Source organism: Pezoporus wallicus, unplaced genomic scaffold (genome assembly GCF_028554395.1).
Source record: "Pezoporus wallicus isolate ANWC-B61680 ecotype Strahan unplaced genomic scaffold, APGP_CSIRO_Pwel_v1 contig_4722, whole genome shotgun sequence".
Classification (NCBI taxonomy): Eukaryota; Metazoa; Chordata; class Aves; order Psittaciformes; family Psittacidae; genus Pezoporus; species Pezoporus wallicus.
Window position 1 is genome coordinate 3,459,079 of NW_026641840.1, and position 18,005 is coordinate 3,477,083.

The following is an 18,005-nucleotide window of genomic DNA, read 5'->3' on the forward strand; positions in this document are numbered from 1 at the left end:
TATATCTAACCTGAACTTCCCCTGTTCAAGTTTAAACCCATTACCCCTTGTCCTATTGCTATAATCCCTGATGAAAAGCCTCTCTCCAGCATCCTTGTAGGCCCCCTTCAGATACTGGAAGGCTGCTATGAGGTCTCCACGCAGCCTTCTCTTCTCCAGGCTGAACAGCTCCAACTTTCTCAGCCTGTCTTCATACAGGAGGTGCTCCAGCCCCCTGATCATCCTCGTGGCCTCCTCTGGACTTGTTTCAACAGCTCCATATCCTTCTTATGTTGAGGACACCAGAACTACACATAGTGCTCCAAGTGGGATCACTCGAGAGTGGAGTAGAGGGGCAGGATCACCTCCTTCGACCTGCTGGTCACGCTTCTTTTGATGCAGCCCAGGATACGGTTGCTTTCCTGGCTGTGAGCCCACACTGAAGCCGGCTCATGTTCACTTTCTCATCAACCAACACCCCCAAGTCCTTCTCCACATGGCTGCTCTGAATCTCTTCTCCATCCAACCTTTAGTATGCTTTCCAGGAGAATCTGTTCCATGATTTCGCCAGGCACAGAGGTGAGACTGACTGGTCTGTAATTCCCCAGGTCATCCATTTTCCCCTTCTTGAAAATGGGCTTTATATTTCCCTTTTTCCAGTCGCTGGGAACTTCACCTGACTGCCATGATTTTTCAAATATGATGGACAGTGGCTTAGCAACTTCATTCGCCATCTCCTTCAGGACCTGTGTATGGGTTTCATCAGGTCCCATGGACTTGTGCACATTCAGGTTCTTAAGATAATCTCGATCCCGATCCTCTCCTACAGTGGGCCTAAGGTCTTCATTCTCACAGATCCTGCAACTACTTGCCAAGTCTTGGGCAGTGTGGCCAAAGCATTTGCCAGTGAAGACTGAGGCAAAGAAATCACTGAGAACCTCAGCCTTCTCCAAATCCAGCATAGCCAGTTCTCCCGATAGCTTCCAGAAAGGGCCCCACTTTGTCCCTAGTCTGTCTTTTGTTTGCTACATACCTGTGGAAGTCCTTCCTGTTATCTTTCACATCCCTGGCCAGACTCAATTCTAACTGGGCCTTAGCTTTCCTGACCTGATCCCTAGTTACCCAGACAATGTCCCTGTATTCTTCCTAACCTTTATTAGAACCTAATTATTTGCTTGGCACCTAGCATAGAAATTGAATTGTAGTGTGGACTGCCAGCTTCATTGGTCTGAACTGCTATTTCAGAAACCAAGATTTTAATCTACCCAACATAATTAAACAAAACCAAACCACCCTATGTCCCCAAGACAAGATTTATCCACAGACAGAACACTTTTAAAGATCTTAGATTAAAAAGTAATTGCCAAAGTTAGAAAACTTACTAATCACTTGGAACTAGATGATCTTAAGGTCCTTTCCAACCCTAACGATTCTATGATTCTATGATTCTATCTTTGCTTTGGGCCAGGGAGCACTATGGGAATGGGGCCATGTTTACACGTAGAAGTTTTATACATGCTGTTTAGTGCTTATTTCCAGTAATGCTAAGGACATCTCCATTGTAGACAAGGCTCAGGCTGTGCAAGGCTTTCATGAGACATGTAGCAAAGAGATGGATTGTTCCTGCACTGCCCAAGGATAACAGGCCTGCTTCCAGCATGGATCCTCCCTCTCCCAGTATGCATGGCCTCTGCAGACAGAGGAACAGAAACAAAACCCTTTCTGGGATTGGGGAGGGAAACAGGCTCACTCCAGGAGAAGCTCATAAGTCCCATAGAGCTCTTGGAACCACAAATCTTGCTTGGTCAATATAGAAATCCTCCACCACCATTCTATTTCTCTGATGACATGACATTGGTTCCCATTTGCAGATGCCACCAGTTCTCTAAAGAAAAACTTTTCCATGAAATTTTGCATGTACATGAAGCTATTGAAACCCTACATCCTCCAGACCACATAATTCCCTTCATCTCCCATGTGGGCCATAGCTTCACAGAGCACATTCTGCAAGTGTTGGAAAAGGAAGCAGCTAACAAAGCAAATGGTCCTCCAGCTACCACCTCCCCTTCCTGAAAAAGTACATACGTCAGTCATTTAAGTAAGTTTGACACAGACACAGTTGGGGGTTTTTTTGTTTTTTTTTTGTTTTTTTCGGTTTGTCATTGTTGGAGTTTTTTGGCTGGTTTGTAAGATGAAGAGGAGAAAATAGTTATCAGTCGCAACGACTCCAAGTTTTTTACTCAACAGGTAAATGATGAAATTTCAGTTCATAACCCACTCTTACAGGACAAGTTTATTGAACTGGTTGTGTTTAGGTTTAATCAAAGGCTCATTTAATACTGAAGCCTTGAGCCATTAAAATTGATTTTGAACACGTACACCACCATGCAAGCATGAGTTTCGGTAACAGCAAAGCTCTGATTGTTTATTTACTACTGAGTAGCTTAGGACAACTCACTTCACTCCTCTGAACATGTGTTTCTTCTACCAGCCTTCAAGTAGTCTTGTCTCACTAAAAGTTTGTTTTTCATGTTTTCCAGTGACCATCTCCTTAGGCTCCTGACTTCAGTGGGCCTCTCTAAGCATTACTATAAATATTAGTAACATTTAACTCCTCAGTTTAGTACTCTTTTTAAAAAAGATCAGCGATGTACACTGATTGCCTCCCTATTCCGACTTTCTTTACTCTCACTGAATAATTACTTTTCCTTCGGGATCTAAGGCCAAATAGCTACTGCTGCCAATGACTATTATATAAGATATGAAATCAGCAGTAATGTATTAAAAGAAAAATTAAACTATTAGCTATCAATGATGCCTAACCCAACCCAAGAATCAAAATTTTTTTGTGCTCTGTATTTTGGTCATATGTGTTGTACGGATGGCAGGAAAAACATCGATCAGTACCAGGTTGCCATAATTTCAGGGGGGTAACTAAAGTTTATAGGGAACTAAATTCAGAAGCTGTTTCACTGCTTGCAAAATATAGCAAAAGGTTTCCAGTTTTTACTTAAAAAAAGAGATATAAATGATAGGTTTGTAAGTAAGAAGATGTAACATGGAGATGGAACAGGCTTGACTTTCTTAGCAAATTTCAAGGGTATGTGAGGAGCACTCATTTGCAGCTCAGTAAGTCAAATTCAGGTTCTTAACAGCTTCTAGGAGAAATGCATTTTAAAATCTGAGGTTCTTGTTTAACTTTTCCTCCAGAGCTGCTTCAGCACAGAATTATAATCAGGACTATTGATCCAAACAGACCAAGTTCACAGCCTACTTTTCTAGCATCTTGGTTTTAAATGTCAAGCTTATCTCACAAAGCTGCAGAAACATAGCTGCTAGCGCTGCCTGATGCTCCATAAATCAGTCTATTCCTAGCACTAATTATCCCAAGCAGCTGTTATCCTCCATTTGATCTTTAGTATCCAGGAAATCTTTTCTTCAAAGACTAATTCAACCCGAGAACATTTAGCATGTGCCATATTTGGAGATAAAATGCATCTGTGTTACTTAAAGGCCATGTACTCTTGGGCATTTTCAGAAAAGCCCCATTAACCCTCCTACAAGTTCACAATGGTTAAAAAAAAAAGGGCATTTCATTAGGAAAAAGAACAGCACAGTTACTTGTACTGAAGTACAATCCCCAGAATAAAAGAGGAGGTAGTGCTAAGCTAGAGAAGTGTTAAGGACTATGCATACAATCTAATTGCACAACTTTTTCTCCCAGGTTGTTTCCACATCTAAAAGCTTGCCAGAGAAAGATTAAAGACCGCAGTGAGATGGTATTATAGCATACAGCTCACACAGCCACCCCTGCTGTGAGCTTATACACATTCATAAACCCTTATATCTTCATTATCCAACATTTGCTATAGATGCAATGACTTTTCACTATCTGCAGGAATCAGAGCAGGATCTGCAATCAGTTCAGAAGTGTCTAAAGTATCTGTGAAATATGAATTGCACATCTCAAGCATCACTCCTTTACACACAGTCTTTGGCAGCACCAGCTTCCTCACAAATTCCCAGTTAATGCAATTAATTCCTAGGTTACACCCTTGATATTGATGCCTTGCAGCAAAATGCACAACTACTTTCACATACAGACCTGTGGGCTGAGCCCTTTGCTCAGCTGGGACATGCACCCCATTTCTCCCTCTCTGGCCAACCCTCGCTCTGTCCCAGGCAGACATGCTGGCCTGAAGCAGGATGAGCTCAGTTTCACACTCTTCCTGAACCTATGTGGAAATCAGCATCTCGCCTCACTCAACCACAGTAATCCCAGGGTGATTAAATAAAACCCTCGCTTTTCCAGTTTTTCAGGAAACTCTTACACTAACCAAACTTTACCACTGCTCCTGTATTCATTTGAATAGCTGCAAATGAGCAGAGGGAACAGTGATGTTGTCATGACTGACTGACAGGGACTGTAGACAGATAACGGGCTGTTCGGAGTGTTGCTGTTGGCAAACAGCATCATGCTTTCTTTGGTGACTGCATGCCTCCTCAGTTCCAGCTGATCAAATCCCACCTTCCAAAGTTACAGCAGTACTACAGACATAAGAGATCACTGGTTTGAGAACCATTTTATTCAGGCAAATTAATATATAAGTACTATAAGTATTACTTGATAAGTAATCCAACACACACACACACACACACACACACACCCCAGTCTATCACAGTAATCCTGATTTCTAATACTCAGGAAGTATTTTATGTAACAAGTACTATCCAGTGCATGAACTCTTCATGACATGGATGATGTGAAAAGTGTAATTCAGTGCACTCAGAACTCTACATGCATCACAAAACTAATTCTGCAAGGTCAGCCTCCACTTTGCAACAGCAACAGGATTACCCTTACATAGAAGAATTTGGAAAAGAAGCCAAGCAGTCAACCCAAAATAAATACAGTATCAGGTGTGGCACTAACTCAACCATTTCACTGTTGTTACAGCTGCTAGCACACTGACAAAGAATATTTACAACATGCTATACAAAATGTTGCAGGACAAATATTTGGTAGCAATTCTGCAATCTATACCTTCCTATACTGAACCATCTGCATTTTCTGTTGCAAACTGGGCCTAGATTCAGCAGCTAGATTATTGCTTACAGAAGGATTTACTGGATTTACTGTTCAGTTTCATAAGCAATGATGTATTTATTCTGCAAGAATAATGTTTTATATTGTTACCATATTCAGCTGTTACTATCCCATCAAGTGTCTACACTAATAATAATAAAAAATGGTAGAATTATTTATTTTGGAGGATGGGGAAGAAAGAAAACTAGCTGTAGTTAGATAAGCAGCGGCTGATACTCTCATCACCTCAGGAGACCATTACAGCATGCCCCTTTCGCCTCAGCAGCTGACACCAACTCCAGAACATGCCTACATGACACATTTGAGACAGGTCAATTTAGCCTCACTGCACCTTCACCCCAAATGTCTGCCACTTCCCAGGACAAATGTCCAAAGTGAGGGAGAAGGCAGGCTGCAGGGGGATGGTTATGGATTTCACAGGGTGCACAGCTTACACAGAAGGGGGACACCATGGCTGATTGACCACGGTCTTCCAGGTCTCACCACAGTCCTTTTGGTGAAAGCCTGGTATCCCCCAACTGATATGTCACTATAATCAGCAGCCACTTGCTTCTTCATGAGGCACATTTGGGGCTTTGAGGCTTTACAGGCAGCCCTCTCCTCTCAGAGAGAAGTATCTGAGGTCAGCTTCTATCTGGCCCCGAATCCCCAGCATCTCCCTTTCCCAGGAAAATCCCACCCCTCCAGAGACAGCAGCTCACTGAACTGGACGATGAGCAGCAGCAGCAGCAAGCCAGGACGTAGCAATTCCCTCAAAAAGGAATTGTCTCTTTAAGTCAGCAGGCTCTACACTGTCCCCAGGAATTTACCGGCAGCAGTGACTCCAACTCTGAATGCAGCCAGTGTCCTATTAAAAGTAGCAGTGCAATGATACTTTAAAAAGGTTTCAGTCAGGTATATTCTTATACCCCCTGCTGATACTGAGCACTGCCCAGTGTTGCTTGAAACTGTTTAAGTACCTAGATCCTGAACAGACTCCTAGGGTTTGTAACAAAAGCAAGCAATCCTACCTCTGAATCCTAGTCAAAGCAGTTGCCAAGACTGCTTGCTTAGTTAAATCCTGAAGAACACAGCTGAAGGAGCCCTCGATAAAAGCCATTTTTGGGAATTGTGCAAGTTTTAGCCATTCTGGGGAATTGCACAAGTTTTAGCCAATGATGGAATATGAGCTGGCATTTGTTCAGAAGGGGTAAGGAGGTATTTTTGATAGAGGTAAGACACTTCAGTGGTAAGAGTTAGAGACAAGAAGCAAAGTATGAGGTATGTGACACTGAAAAGTAAAGATTCATATAATTCCTAATGATGCAGAAGGAAAAATATACAGCTTAAATATGGCTTAGGAACGTATGTTGGCTCCTCAGCTCCCTAAATCAGCCTGGCCATCTCAGCATTGAGCAGCCAGGAAGCAAGCTGCAGGATGGCTGGTTGCATGTCACCAGGAAGATCTCAGTCACGAAGTTAGTTGGAACCACTTTAACGGAAAGCTCTGCCATAAAATACCAGCTTGTGGAAAGCAAAGTTCTTCACAGCAGAATCTTATCTTTGATGAAAACATATTTCCAAACACCAAAAGCATAATTTTGCCTCTTTTTGGGATTAAACGTTTTAACATCTTACTTGAAAATGGCTCGTTATGTAATATGAAATGAAAGAGGGTGAGGTGTCACAATCTGAACAAAGCATTTTAGTTTAAAATGCAAGCTTTTAGAATTTCTGCTTCATAAGCAACTGACTTCCTAGTGAGTGGGTGTTGCATTTCACGCTGGAACAAGATATTTTAGTGGCTGTACCCTTTAAAGCAGAATTTCCCTCAAAGTGAGGATTCCAGGATCTGCTCAGCATTAAGCACTAGCTCTTGCCATCCTTTGAATTTGATATTCTGCAGTGGCACAGACCACAGGAACTTTTCAGTGGAGATATGACCAAATCGGACAGCAAATCCAGCCCCTTTCTTTCTAGGGGAAAAAAAAAGAAAAAATCTTAGCACTTTTTTTCTTTTTTTTTTTAACACCAAAACAGGAAAGAAATTTTACTTGATCTTGGGAGTCAAGAAACTGAAATTAGCCCCAAAGTAGCCCTGAGGGACACCAAATCTGCACAATCACACAAATTGCTAAGTTCGTAAGGAAATGATTGGACAGTTTGCCAATTTCGAATTTATATTACAGCTTTGTGCTTATAGTAGAGAATATCAGCAAGAGAAGATGGCATCAGCTGAAGATTTTGAGCTAGCCAGCCAAGGGCTTCCATAGACTCACACACCAGCCAGCTTTCTGGGGCTAGCACAGGTCATCCTGAAGAGCTGGCTGAAGACAATGAGGGGGTGGTCTCTCATAGGGTTTAACAATACTACTGCTCATCAAGTGATCAAAGATGTCAAAAATCATTCCCTCAAAATCCATGCACACCCCATTAGCAGCGCAATTACACTTTGAATCTGGGAACTTAGTTGATGGCTCTTTAAAGGAATATCCCATAAGAGACAATGGAGCAGCACAGCCCTGTACCAGAATTTTATTGACTTCCTGCTCTGTTAAACTACTTCCCCTCACACTGCTTCCCCAAGTCTCAGCATCCTGGCTGTGCCACTCAAAGACTACTTCCAAGATCATATTCTCATCAAGTAAGCATGCAATGCACTACCTAAAAACTCCCCAGGATTATTCAGTTAGTGATTAGTTGTCAGCCTTTAATGCAGAAATGGTATTTTTCATGTGGGTAATTTCCAAAACTGCATAAAATACTATGATAGTAAACTTCAAATGGTGTTAAAAAACAAGAATCATTGCCCTTGCAAAGCATCAGCTTCTTGTTCTCTGTTCCACACAGCTGGTATTACGTTTCCTAACATTCACTTTTCTTTTTCCCAGACTCACTGACAGATCTCCAGAATACACAATTTAATTAACATTAAGAAATACTAAACATGACACACATCTACTAATTGAAGAATTTCTTCACAGCCTGGTGCACAGCAACAAATTATGCTGTTCACATAACTGTTTCTCCTCCAAACCTAGTGTTAAAAGGAAAGTAATCCTTCTCTGCCCAGGCTCAGAATGGCTCCTGTTTGCAATGGAATAAGCTTTCAGATTTCCCAGAATCTTGGCTGGCTGAAGCTGAATGAACTAGGATAATCAAACTGCATTTCATTATATATCCACCACTATAGATGGCTCTTTTGAAGGGTTCTCCAGTAATATTTTTAAGCTTCACACAATTTATTAACAATGCTGGTTAACAATGAACAAGTCAGTTAAGATCACACTTGCATCTCAGTCACTTTCCTTCAGCAGAGCCCATATCCAAGGGACTGGCAGGTGAACTTCACCATCCTGATCAGAACTGCTGCTATATGGCCCGATGCAGCTTATGGACCAAGCACACCACTACCATACTCACTGAGCCAAGTCTGGCATTCCTAAACACAGGTTCTCTCCTTTTCTAACTCTCCCATTACTTCAATCCTTGCAAACCACCACCGGACACAGAGTGGATTACAAAATCTTTGCTCACTAGTCCTCAGCCCATCTCTACATCTTGAGTCATAAATAACAGAGAAAGCCTTCACACTCTGCAGCATAACTAAAAAAAAAAAAAAAATCAGTATCAATATTGTATTTATTTACACAAGTAGGCAATTGACTGTAAATAAAACTCAGTCTACCTTTGGCATCAGTTTAAACAAACAAGCTGACCACCACATGTTCAAGCTCATGGTTCAATTTCATGCCATTTCCCCTTCCCCACAAAAAGGCTTCAAGGACAAAAGATCAGGTAGGACTACATTACAAAAAATCAGTTAGGAAAAACAAATAGTAGCCACAAGCAACATTTCTTAAGTATGCATTTCAAAAAGCCACAGCATCAATTTAAAGGATCAAATTCATTAGCACCCACAGAGGGTAGAAACTAGTAATGTAACCAAGCACACAAATACAGATGAGGCAAAAGGAAAGCTACTGAACTGAAATATGCAGCCAATTGAGTCATTTGAGGATGACTCACACAAAATCAGATAAGTAAACCTCCGATTTTAACCACATCAAAGGAGGAATGTACTTTTGGTAGATCAATTTAATAGTTATCGCTATAAAAAGTTACTGAAACAGATTGATCTGGCTTTAAACATCAAAGCTCCTCAGTTAAATTTAAAATGTATTAGACTAACACCTTGAAAATGAGACATGGTTTTCTAAATGAATGACCCGTTTCACATCCACTTGGAAATCTAAATTAGAGTTGGAGATGAAAAGAGCAAGTACGTGATAGCCTCTCTCAGTTGCAAATGCAATATTGGAAATTGCAGATATTAATACCTTTTATTTTCAATACTGACATCCTCCTCTGAAACATATTTCAGATGTTAAAGTGAGGAACATGAAAAGCAAATACAAATGTAAAATTTGGCCCCTAATTTAAACCGACGGAGATGGGGTGAAGTAGCAGAATTGCCACAGGAGCGGAGTCGCAGGGTAACTCAGTTGTTCATAAATAAAGTAAGCCAGAGCAATCGAGATGTTCCAGATTAAAGTAACTCAATTGTTCATAAATAAAGAAAAAGTAAGCCAGAGTAATTGAGATGTTCCAGATTAAAGATGTTCCAGATTGAGATGTTCCACATTTATACAACTCCAAGAGTAGATCAAACTACTGGGAAGTTACTGAGACACGTAAGCCACATACATAATTTGACCTGCATGAATTATTACAAGTGTTTGTCCCATGTTACAAGGCATCTGACCCAGACTGACAACCACATATTACCAGGTTGGAAGGAAATTCAAGGACTATCTGGTTCAGCCTTTCCTAGCAAAAGAACGGTCTACACAAGATGGTTCAGCACCCAGTCCAGCTGAACCTGAATAGTGTTCACCACTTCCCCAAGGAGATTACTCCAATGGTTGATTATTCTCATGAAAAGTTTTCCTTTCCTCCAAGAACCTTATGAAATCAAGTTCAAACAGTATTAGCTGTGTTAACGGTCCATAGTATATTGTATTAAAACTGTTCTTACACACTTAATCAAACTTTCACCTTATAAACTAAAATTTGTGAATGTCTGCCTTGGTTTTATAACAAGTGTTGAGGGAAGAAGGAGGATGGAGAAAAACAGGCGAGTAGATACTTAATGCAGGCAGGAAAAAAACAGGGAACAACACATGAAAGAGACCAAGAACAATGTGAAGAAAATTCAGAGACGTAGTCTGCCTGAGACAGGGGTAGACTTGGCATGGTAGACAAGATGTAGTGAGGGGAAAATGAAACAGGGCTGAGAAATCCAGTATTTACACACTGGGATCAAGTAATTAAATTTAATAAAGGGTTCAAAAAAGGGAAGAAATGGAAGATGGGACAGGATACAAACTTCAGAGGGATGGAGCTAAGAGAGACAAAACAGAAGCTTAATCTAGACATGCAAGTATTTTTCATATCTAAGTTGCACTTATCCAGAGACACCTGATGATGGTCATCTTGCCCAGTCCTCTCCTAACCAACTCACACAATTAAAACACTAGGCAAAGTTTTCCCAGTTTCCTTCGAGTGAGTTCCACATCCTGAGAGAAGAGTTGATGCCACAGGGACAGAAACATGTTCTCAGAAGTTGAGTATGCTTCATTGCTCGATCTACCAGGAAATTCTGTCCATCCCCGAGGAACAGAGAGAGTACTAAACTATGCCCAAATGATGCCAGCTTGTGCTGGCTCTCTATCCAGTTAAGATTCACTCAGATCACAGGTACTGCTAATAAGAATATACATAAAACTCTGAATGTCTCCAGTTGGACTGCAGCTAAAATGCTTAGCTTCAGCTCACTGTCAAAAGCTTCTAAACAACCTCCACGACCATGTAGGAATTAAGGATCTTAGTTAAAAAGAAGCCATTCATCACCATTTTTTAACTACCTCACACATGGTACCTAATACTTCCTTTGCAAGCAACACTTGACAGCCTGAAATCTTTTCATCCAATTATTGCCTGACCACATTTGTAAAGCACTTCCTTTCACGTTTAAGGAAGTGATATGATAGCCATCCGCCTATGAAATCAGATACACCTCTCTCTCTGCATGAAATACAAGTCTGTCTCCCTCTACTGGCCCTGCATTAAATGAACCAGGAGAAGAAAGGAAAACTAGAAAGCTAACGTTTATTATCATCTTTGAGAATTCTATGCAGGACGCAATGCTGAAATAGCAAAATAATACTTGCATTTAATTGTAGTTTCTAAGCAAGAATCGTAGTTTCTCTATTCTTCTGAAAGAGAATACTGAGAGTGTCTCTGAACACAGCACAAGACCCATGACCATGTACATTGCTATGTACCATTACAGGTACATAGCACCACAGCTACATAGCACCAAATTAATGATCTCCGTGCCATTTTCTACTAAAATTATTTTTCCACTAAGAATACAAGAGAATATTACAAACTTTCTGTTAATATAACTTTATCTTATTTTATACTGAATCAGATCTAAGCACTCCTGTTTGCCTCTAGCCAGACTGAGTTACAATTGAGCTGGATTATTTTACTTAGAAATAGTTTATAGATAATACATGCCTTTTTTAATTTATTATTAAAATGACGGGCAATCAAAACTCATGATTCAAGGAACTTCTAGTTTTCAATTTGAACAGTCAAAATATTTTTAGCAACATAAGCAAGCTGTCACCATATAAAATACAGGAAGAGAGAAAAGAATGAGATGCCTTTTGCATATTCTTTAGATGATAGCTGCAAGACCTTACTTTTTACTGAATTCTGCTCTTCTGAAACGATATAATTAAGCACATAAAGCACTCTCTTTTCTAGGATAGATTTGAAATAGCTCACAATGCTACAGAACAAGTCTGCATCTTGTTACTATAAATAAGTCAAAATCAAAAGGGTAAGAGAAATGTGTGCCTAGAAACCATATTTGCCATCAGGCCAACACTGTGATTTCTCTCTTACCGCTTTTCTTCACTGGAGTACTTTATATTTAAAAGTGTTACTAAAGTGAAACTGGTCGATCACCTTACAATGTACAGCACAGTATACTGCTTTTAGCATGTACCCAGCAGAACAATTTATCCTCCCGCAGCAGAGCCACAGCCATTCATGCTTCTGACCAAAATGCATTTCACCCTGCAGTGAATTTTGTTTTCTATGGCAATACCTATTTGTATGCAAAATATACATCACCTCCTAGGGATAAGGGTTAACAGCCTAATGAGAAAAAAAGTGATTCAGTTATTCTTTGCAACTGTTTGCTCCTCCACATTTACTCTACCCATTCAAGAGTTCAGATGCTGCAGGGGCTGTGGTGGACATCAGCAGCCCTGACATACAAGCCAGCCATGGGCTTCCAAAACTGCCTGGGGGCCACTCCTCTGTGCACTGAGCAGAGACCAAGAACCAGCACAGGCTAAATACTGATTAGTGGATGGCTCCCTCTGTGGTCTGCAAAACCTGCAGAAACTGAACTTTCAGATACAGAAAACAGTTTTAAGCATAGTTTTTTAAACAGTACCTGCTTTTCCCCCTTTAGAAGCAGACTAAAGCAGCATAATACACACTTTACCAGAAAGTAAGGGAATTTATGAGCCCTGTACTTTCCTAACTAACTGAAGTTACCACTAACAGTGAATATGTCACGCAGTATTCAAAAAGAATCTGACAAAGCCAGAGTTAAACATCAAGACAATTTCTATCTTTTCCTGAAACAGTATTTGCTTGCAATTGGTCTACAGAGATTGCTTAAAAATAGCATCCAAACATCTGAATGCAAACTGAAGGTTAATTTAAAACTAGAATGCTACCCCTACATAGAGATTTCACTACATGCAAGGAAAATGAACTCCCCATGTGACAAGAGTATAAACATACCACAGAACTATATATATATATATATATATATATAATATCAGGTGAAGAATCACTTGTATTTTGAAACATTAGAATGATAATGTAACTCCATGAAATTTTAATTTACCACTAAAAAAAAAAACAAAACATACTTCAAAAAGAAAAATATTTTAACAATTTTTCTATACTTAGTTAAAAGGATATCATAATGTTAATGCTGTACATGAAAGCATGTAATAAAGCTTTATGGGCATTAACATTATATTGCAAGTATATGCTTTCATCAGAAAAACCTGGAACAATGAGAAAACTATAAATTAATATTAATGTTTTGAATACTTAAAAATGAGAGGATAGCCTACAGAAATTCTAATTTCCAAGGGCTTTAGTGAGCAGAAACACTCTCGTACATTTTTGGGCAAAGGGGGAGGGTGCATTTTTTAATGTTCCATCATATTGCCTGTTCTTTTTTATTGTTAACAGAGGAGAAAACACATCTTTCCACTATTAGCATAACAGTTTCGCTGAGACTTTAGGATTTCACTACATACTCAGCAGCTCTACTTCTCAAGCTACCCTAAGCAATCACCTTCTCCTGTGCACCCATTTCTAGCACCCTCTGTAGAAACTGCAAGAAATAACCAAGTTTTTGATATAGTGGATATATTTCTGAAAATCCAGATTAATGTAAGATTAAAATTAACACCGGGTAAATATGCTGTATTAATAATAAAAATACGTCACTTAAAGAAACGTAATATATGTGTGGTGTCACTGCCCACGGCAGGGGGGTTCGAACTACATGATCTTAAAGTCCTTTGTAACCCTAACTACTCTATGATTCTATAATACATACCTACACATGGTCTTCAAAAACCTGCATGCACATGCATGGCTATTAAGCAATAAATTGCATTTCTTTAAAACTTCAATTATCTCAGTTGTTATTAGCACATTTTAAACAAAATGCCCCATTAACGTGTGTGTAAAACAGTACCTGAAATTTGTGGAAACACATTCATATTTAGGATGAAATCCTATATCCCTTTCAGTCAATAGTTTTTTACCTAACAAACGAGGTTAGGATGCTCAGAAATCCAGAATTTCTACTCAAATCCTCTAAATACTTAAACGCAAGCAAAGTTCAAGTAGACTCGTTTAAAAGAGGACTACAATGTAGGCTTAAGTGTTAATGGCACTGAGGACTCAAGCTGATGTTGAGAAGGAAAAAAAATGTAAGTGAGAAGAAGAAATATGTCTACACAGTGCACGGCAGGCAAGAACTTTCATGACAAGTTTAACTAAAACAAAGGAACACTTTTAAAGGCTTTAAAATTAAGTTTCACAGTAATAGACAAACCCTTCACTAAACTACATTAGCACATGCCACTACAGTGAGATTCTTTTATTATATATTTACATGCACCTCAAAACTCCTACAATCATTTTTGTGAAAAGACCATGCTTTATTTACAGTACCTGAATATTTCTGTACCTGTCACGCTGCATGTTAATGAAAGAACAAGACAGGGAACATTAGGTTACTTTCATGTCCTTTCTAAAGGTATAAGTTCTATTTATTTTTACATACAACATTACATGCAGTTTCACTTTGGCAGAACTAACAAAAGCACTTTGCCAAGTCAAATAAAAAGGTTTCACTGTACTGAAAGAAAAGGTTAAACAATTAATGAGTAACATTTCTCTTCTTTCCTATGCACCCCCTCTGAAACTCCCAAAACACAGGTGCTGATAAAGAGGTTTGAAAGGAGAAGATTTTACTAATACTTGTTATCTTGAATCAACTCAATTAAAAGGAGTTACACACTACTAACAATGCTCTAGGAAGACAATTGCATATGCTCTGTACAGTTTCCAGTAAGAATTCCCTCCTAGCACCTCCCTTATAACCATATGAAAGCACACAGTCAAACACAACATGCACACCAAAAAATTCAGCTTGGGCTTTCTGTGAATTAAAGATGAAAAAAGCCTGGCAGACAACCTACAGTAAGGGTGCCACACCAATACACAAGCTGAGGCCACAGCAGCACCCCTAGTTGAGCTAGTTGAAGTTTGCCTGTTCCCAGGTGTCACTGACATCACTGGAAGCCGGCTGTATCTAAGGAATTGCATAGCCTGGCCTCTCAACTTTAAATCAAGTGCAAGGGCTTAACTGAAATACTGCCCAGGTTAATGAAATAAATTACTTACACTAGTATACACATACAGAGAAAGTACTTACATCGCTTCTGCGAAACTGCCTGTAAACAAGCCGTGACGATATCACAGTTCTTCTGGACTTGATGTACAAGCCTGTCTTTCTGCTTCAGAAGACAAAGCAGCCTTGCCGACTGAACAGAAATTCTGTAGTTCAGTTCTCGTTTTATAGTTGTTAATTCGTCAACATCTGCCAATAAGCAGAGAAAATAACTTCAGTTACAGGCCAAAACATTAACTTTCCTGTAGTTGGCATGCAAAGGGACTTGTTCCATGGACATTTACTTACACAAACTTGCTACAGACTACAATAATTCCAAACTAAACATATTTTACAGATCTGAGCCAAAGTCTTTAATTTTAAACTACAGCACCTTAACTGGCAGCACAGTGTATGAATCTTAATAATTATACTGTTATAAATTAGAAACACTGTGACAGATGTAGCCATAATATACCTACAGCAGTGCCACCAGGGGGTAAGCTTTAAATACAGTACCTTCCAGAAGGTGCCTGGGGAAAATATACATGGGGAACAAGCAAATAGTAACGGACAAGGGAAGGCGCTCAAGAAGGTGCCCGAAAAGCTAGAAATGTAACTGCAGGATGAACTCCAAGTGGGAAACTCCACTAAAATGCAAACCAAGTGGTGTCAGTTACGGCCTCAACTATTTCCCCAGTCAGTCACTCTGCCACCACACTCCCTTAGTTCACAGACATGTCTGGGCTCACTTCTAATATTCCTGCTGTCCCCATGTCGTGAGCTGCAGGTCCAGGACAAAACAGAGTTGCTGGGGAAATGTCTTAAGTCCATTATTTTTTTTAAGTCCTCAGCTCTGTCTTCAAAGGGACCCCCCACCAGGAAAAGCTTGGGTCTTGCCTATCACATTCAGATCTCTTCAGCTCTTCTATGTAATAGCTGGGTGCATCTGAACAGCTGTCTGCTCCCTGTGGCTAAGCATTCAAATCCTATCACTTTCAATCCAACCATGCCCCTCCTGATGCTGGAAGAATAATCAATAAAAAAATCCATACTTTGGTAATCTCATCCAATAAGAAAAATATTTATGCACCCAGAAAAAATACTATTAGTGGGATAGTAAACAGTTCCGCTTGTACAGCAAAACCCCTTTAATAAATCTGGAAAGCTTAAAGAAAAGGACAAATCAGGCTCAATCAATCATGGAATAGCGAAGAACAAGGCATGACTGCAAGGCAAAACAGTCCTGTACTTCATAGGCACTACCCTGTTTCAGCACCTGCTGCTCAGATAGAACTCCCAATCACACTGGGCAAAGGTGATTTAAAACCACATCCATAGATTTTGAGAGGGAAAAAAATATCAAGTTTTATTCCAACTGACTTGTAGGAAATAGTGAGCTGAATTTTGTTCTTCCGCTCTCCTGGTATTGAGCTGTCCCTGTAAAAACAATTAACTGTGGCAAATTACAAAATATGATCCCTGAACAAGCAAATTTCCTGTGGCGTCCCAGATTGTCACAGGACACGATGAACAACTCGAGCTACATCCTGCAATATCAGATGGCGTATCACCTCCACTGAGAAGCCAAACACGGAAGCAGAAAGTTGTTGTACAAGTCTTTATTCACCTCTTGCCTTTTTCTTTCCCCCTAATCAAAACCAAGAAAGATTTAACACCAGGAGAAAAGAGGCCTTTGTGCAGCTCTCCTCATCAGATCGACTTGGGATTGCAAGATCATTCTTTCACAAACGTGTGGTGTTGTGACTACTTTGCTTTCATAAGAATTCTTTGATGAATTCTTTTCATTTAGATTTTAGTCAGCTGACTATTGCATCTACATGGTTTTATTACACTTATTTTTCTTTCCTGGAAGCCACACCTATAAATAACATTTACAGGTATTGTAAACGTATAAATGTTTTACAATTGCCAGGTTTAGTTTAGGTCTACAAGAAATAAAGGACTTGAAAAAGCAACTACCTCTTATGACAGAGGATGTGTGGAAGGAAAAGAAAAGGGAAAAGGAAACTGGCCATTGACTCATTACTGTGAGTAACAGCACTGAACTTACAGAAGCACAAACGACATACAATGACACAGAAACTCCATTCTTGGAGTGACTCCATTTTTGCTCCTGTGGCGGCTAAAATGAAGGAGGGAGGGCACAGCACACGAAGTCTTGGTTTGAAGGAGATACCAGCTAACTGTGCACTAGGAGACATTGCCATACATAAAGGCTACTATAACAAGTAAAGGAGGATACATACAGACAGACACACGTGTGCATAGACACGGAGGCAGGAAAGAGAGGACTATACCCAGGACTCGCTTGCAGGCAGAGGAAGGAAGCGGGGTAAGAGAGGCAGCTGCCAGCCCGGGCAGAGCGGGGGCAGGCTGTACCTTTCAGCCGCAGGTACTTGACCTGGCTCGGCCGCTGCTGCAGCTCCTGCAGGACGCTGGAGCGGACGCTGCCCGAAGAGGGTGCGGCCGCCTCGGCGGCGCTGTACAGCTCGGTGAGCAGTCCGCTCACCAGCGACGAGGTGCGGCTGGACCGACCGCTGCCAGCACCTTCCTCGTCCTCATCCTCCTCTTCCTCCTCGGCCAGGCTGTCAGCGCTGCTGCCCGCCCTGCCGCCCGGGCCGGACTCACCCGCCTCCATCTTCCGCAACCCCCACAGCGCGGCGCCACCGCCGGCAGCGCCGAGTTCCGGGTTCGGCTGGGCCCGTTCCACAGCGGGATGCGGGAGGGAGGGCGGGCGGCGGGAAGAGCGGGAGAGCCCCGGCCGACAGGACTCTCCCGTACGGGCAAGAGCGCCGCTCTCAGCTCGACTCCCTCCCTGCGTACGGCGCAGTGTGGTAGCGGCCG

The 18,005-nt window shown here is 40.8% G+C and overlaps 1 protein-coding gene and 1 long non-coding RNA gene across 3 annotated transcripts in view; one reads left to right on the forward strand and one right to left on the reverse strand.

The window, feature by feature from the left end:
* The window catches only part of TBC1D30 (TBC1 domain family member 30), a 55,708-nt gene extending 37,828 nt beyond the window's left edge, over positions 1-17,880 (reverse strand). For both annotated transcript variants that reach the window (XM_057425560.1, XM_057425559.1), the window contains exons 1-2: positions 17,541-17,880; positions 15,183-15,347 (exon numbers count right to left, since the gene is read on the reverse strand). In XM_057425560.1, the coding sequence (XP_057281543.1) occupies positions 15,183-15,347; positions 17,541-17,799 (424 nt within the window). In that variant the 5' untranslated portion in view covers positions 17,800-17,880. The remainder of the gene's footprint in view (positions 1-15,182; positions 15,348-17,540) is intronic.
* Positions 1-18,005, forward strand: part of LOC130608000 (uncharacterized) — a 174,851-nt gene that overhangs the window by 136,046 nt on the left and 20,800 nt on the right. The window lies entirely within an intron of this gene.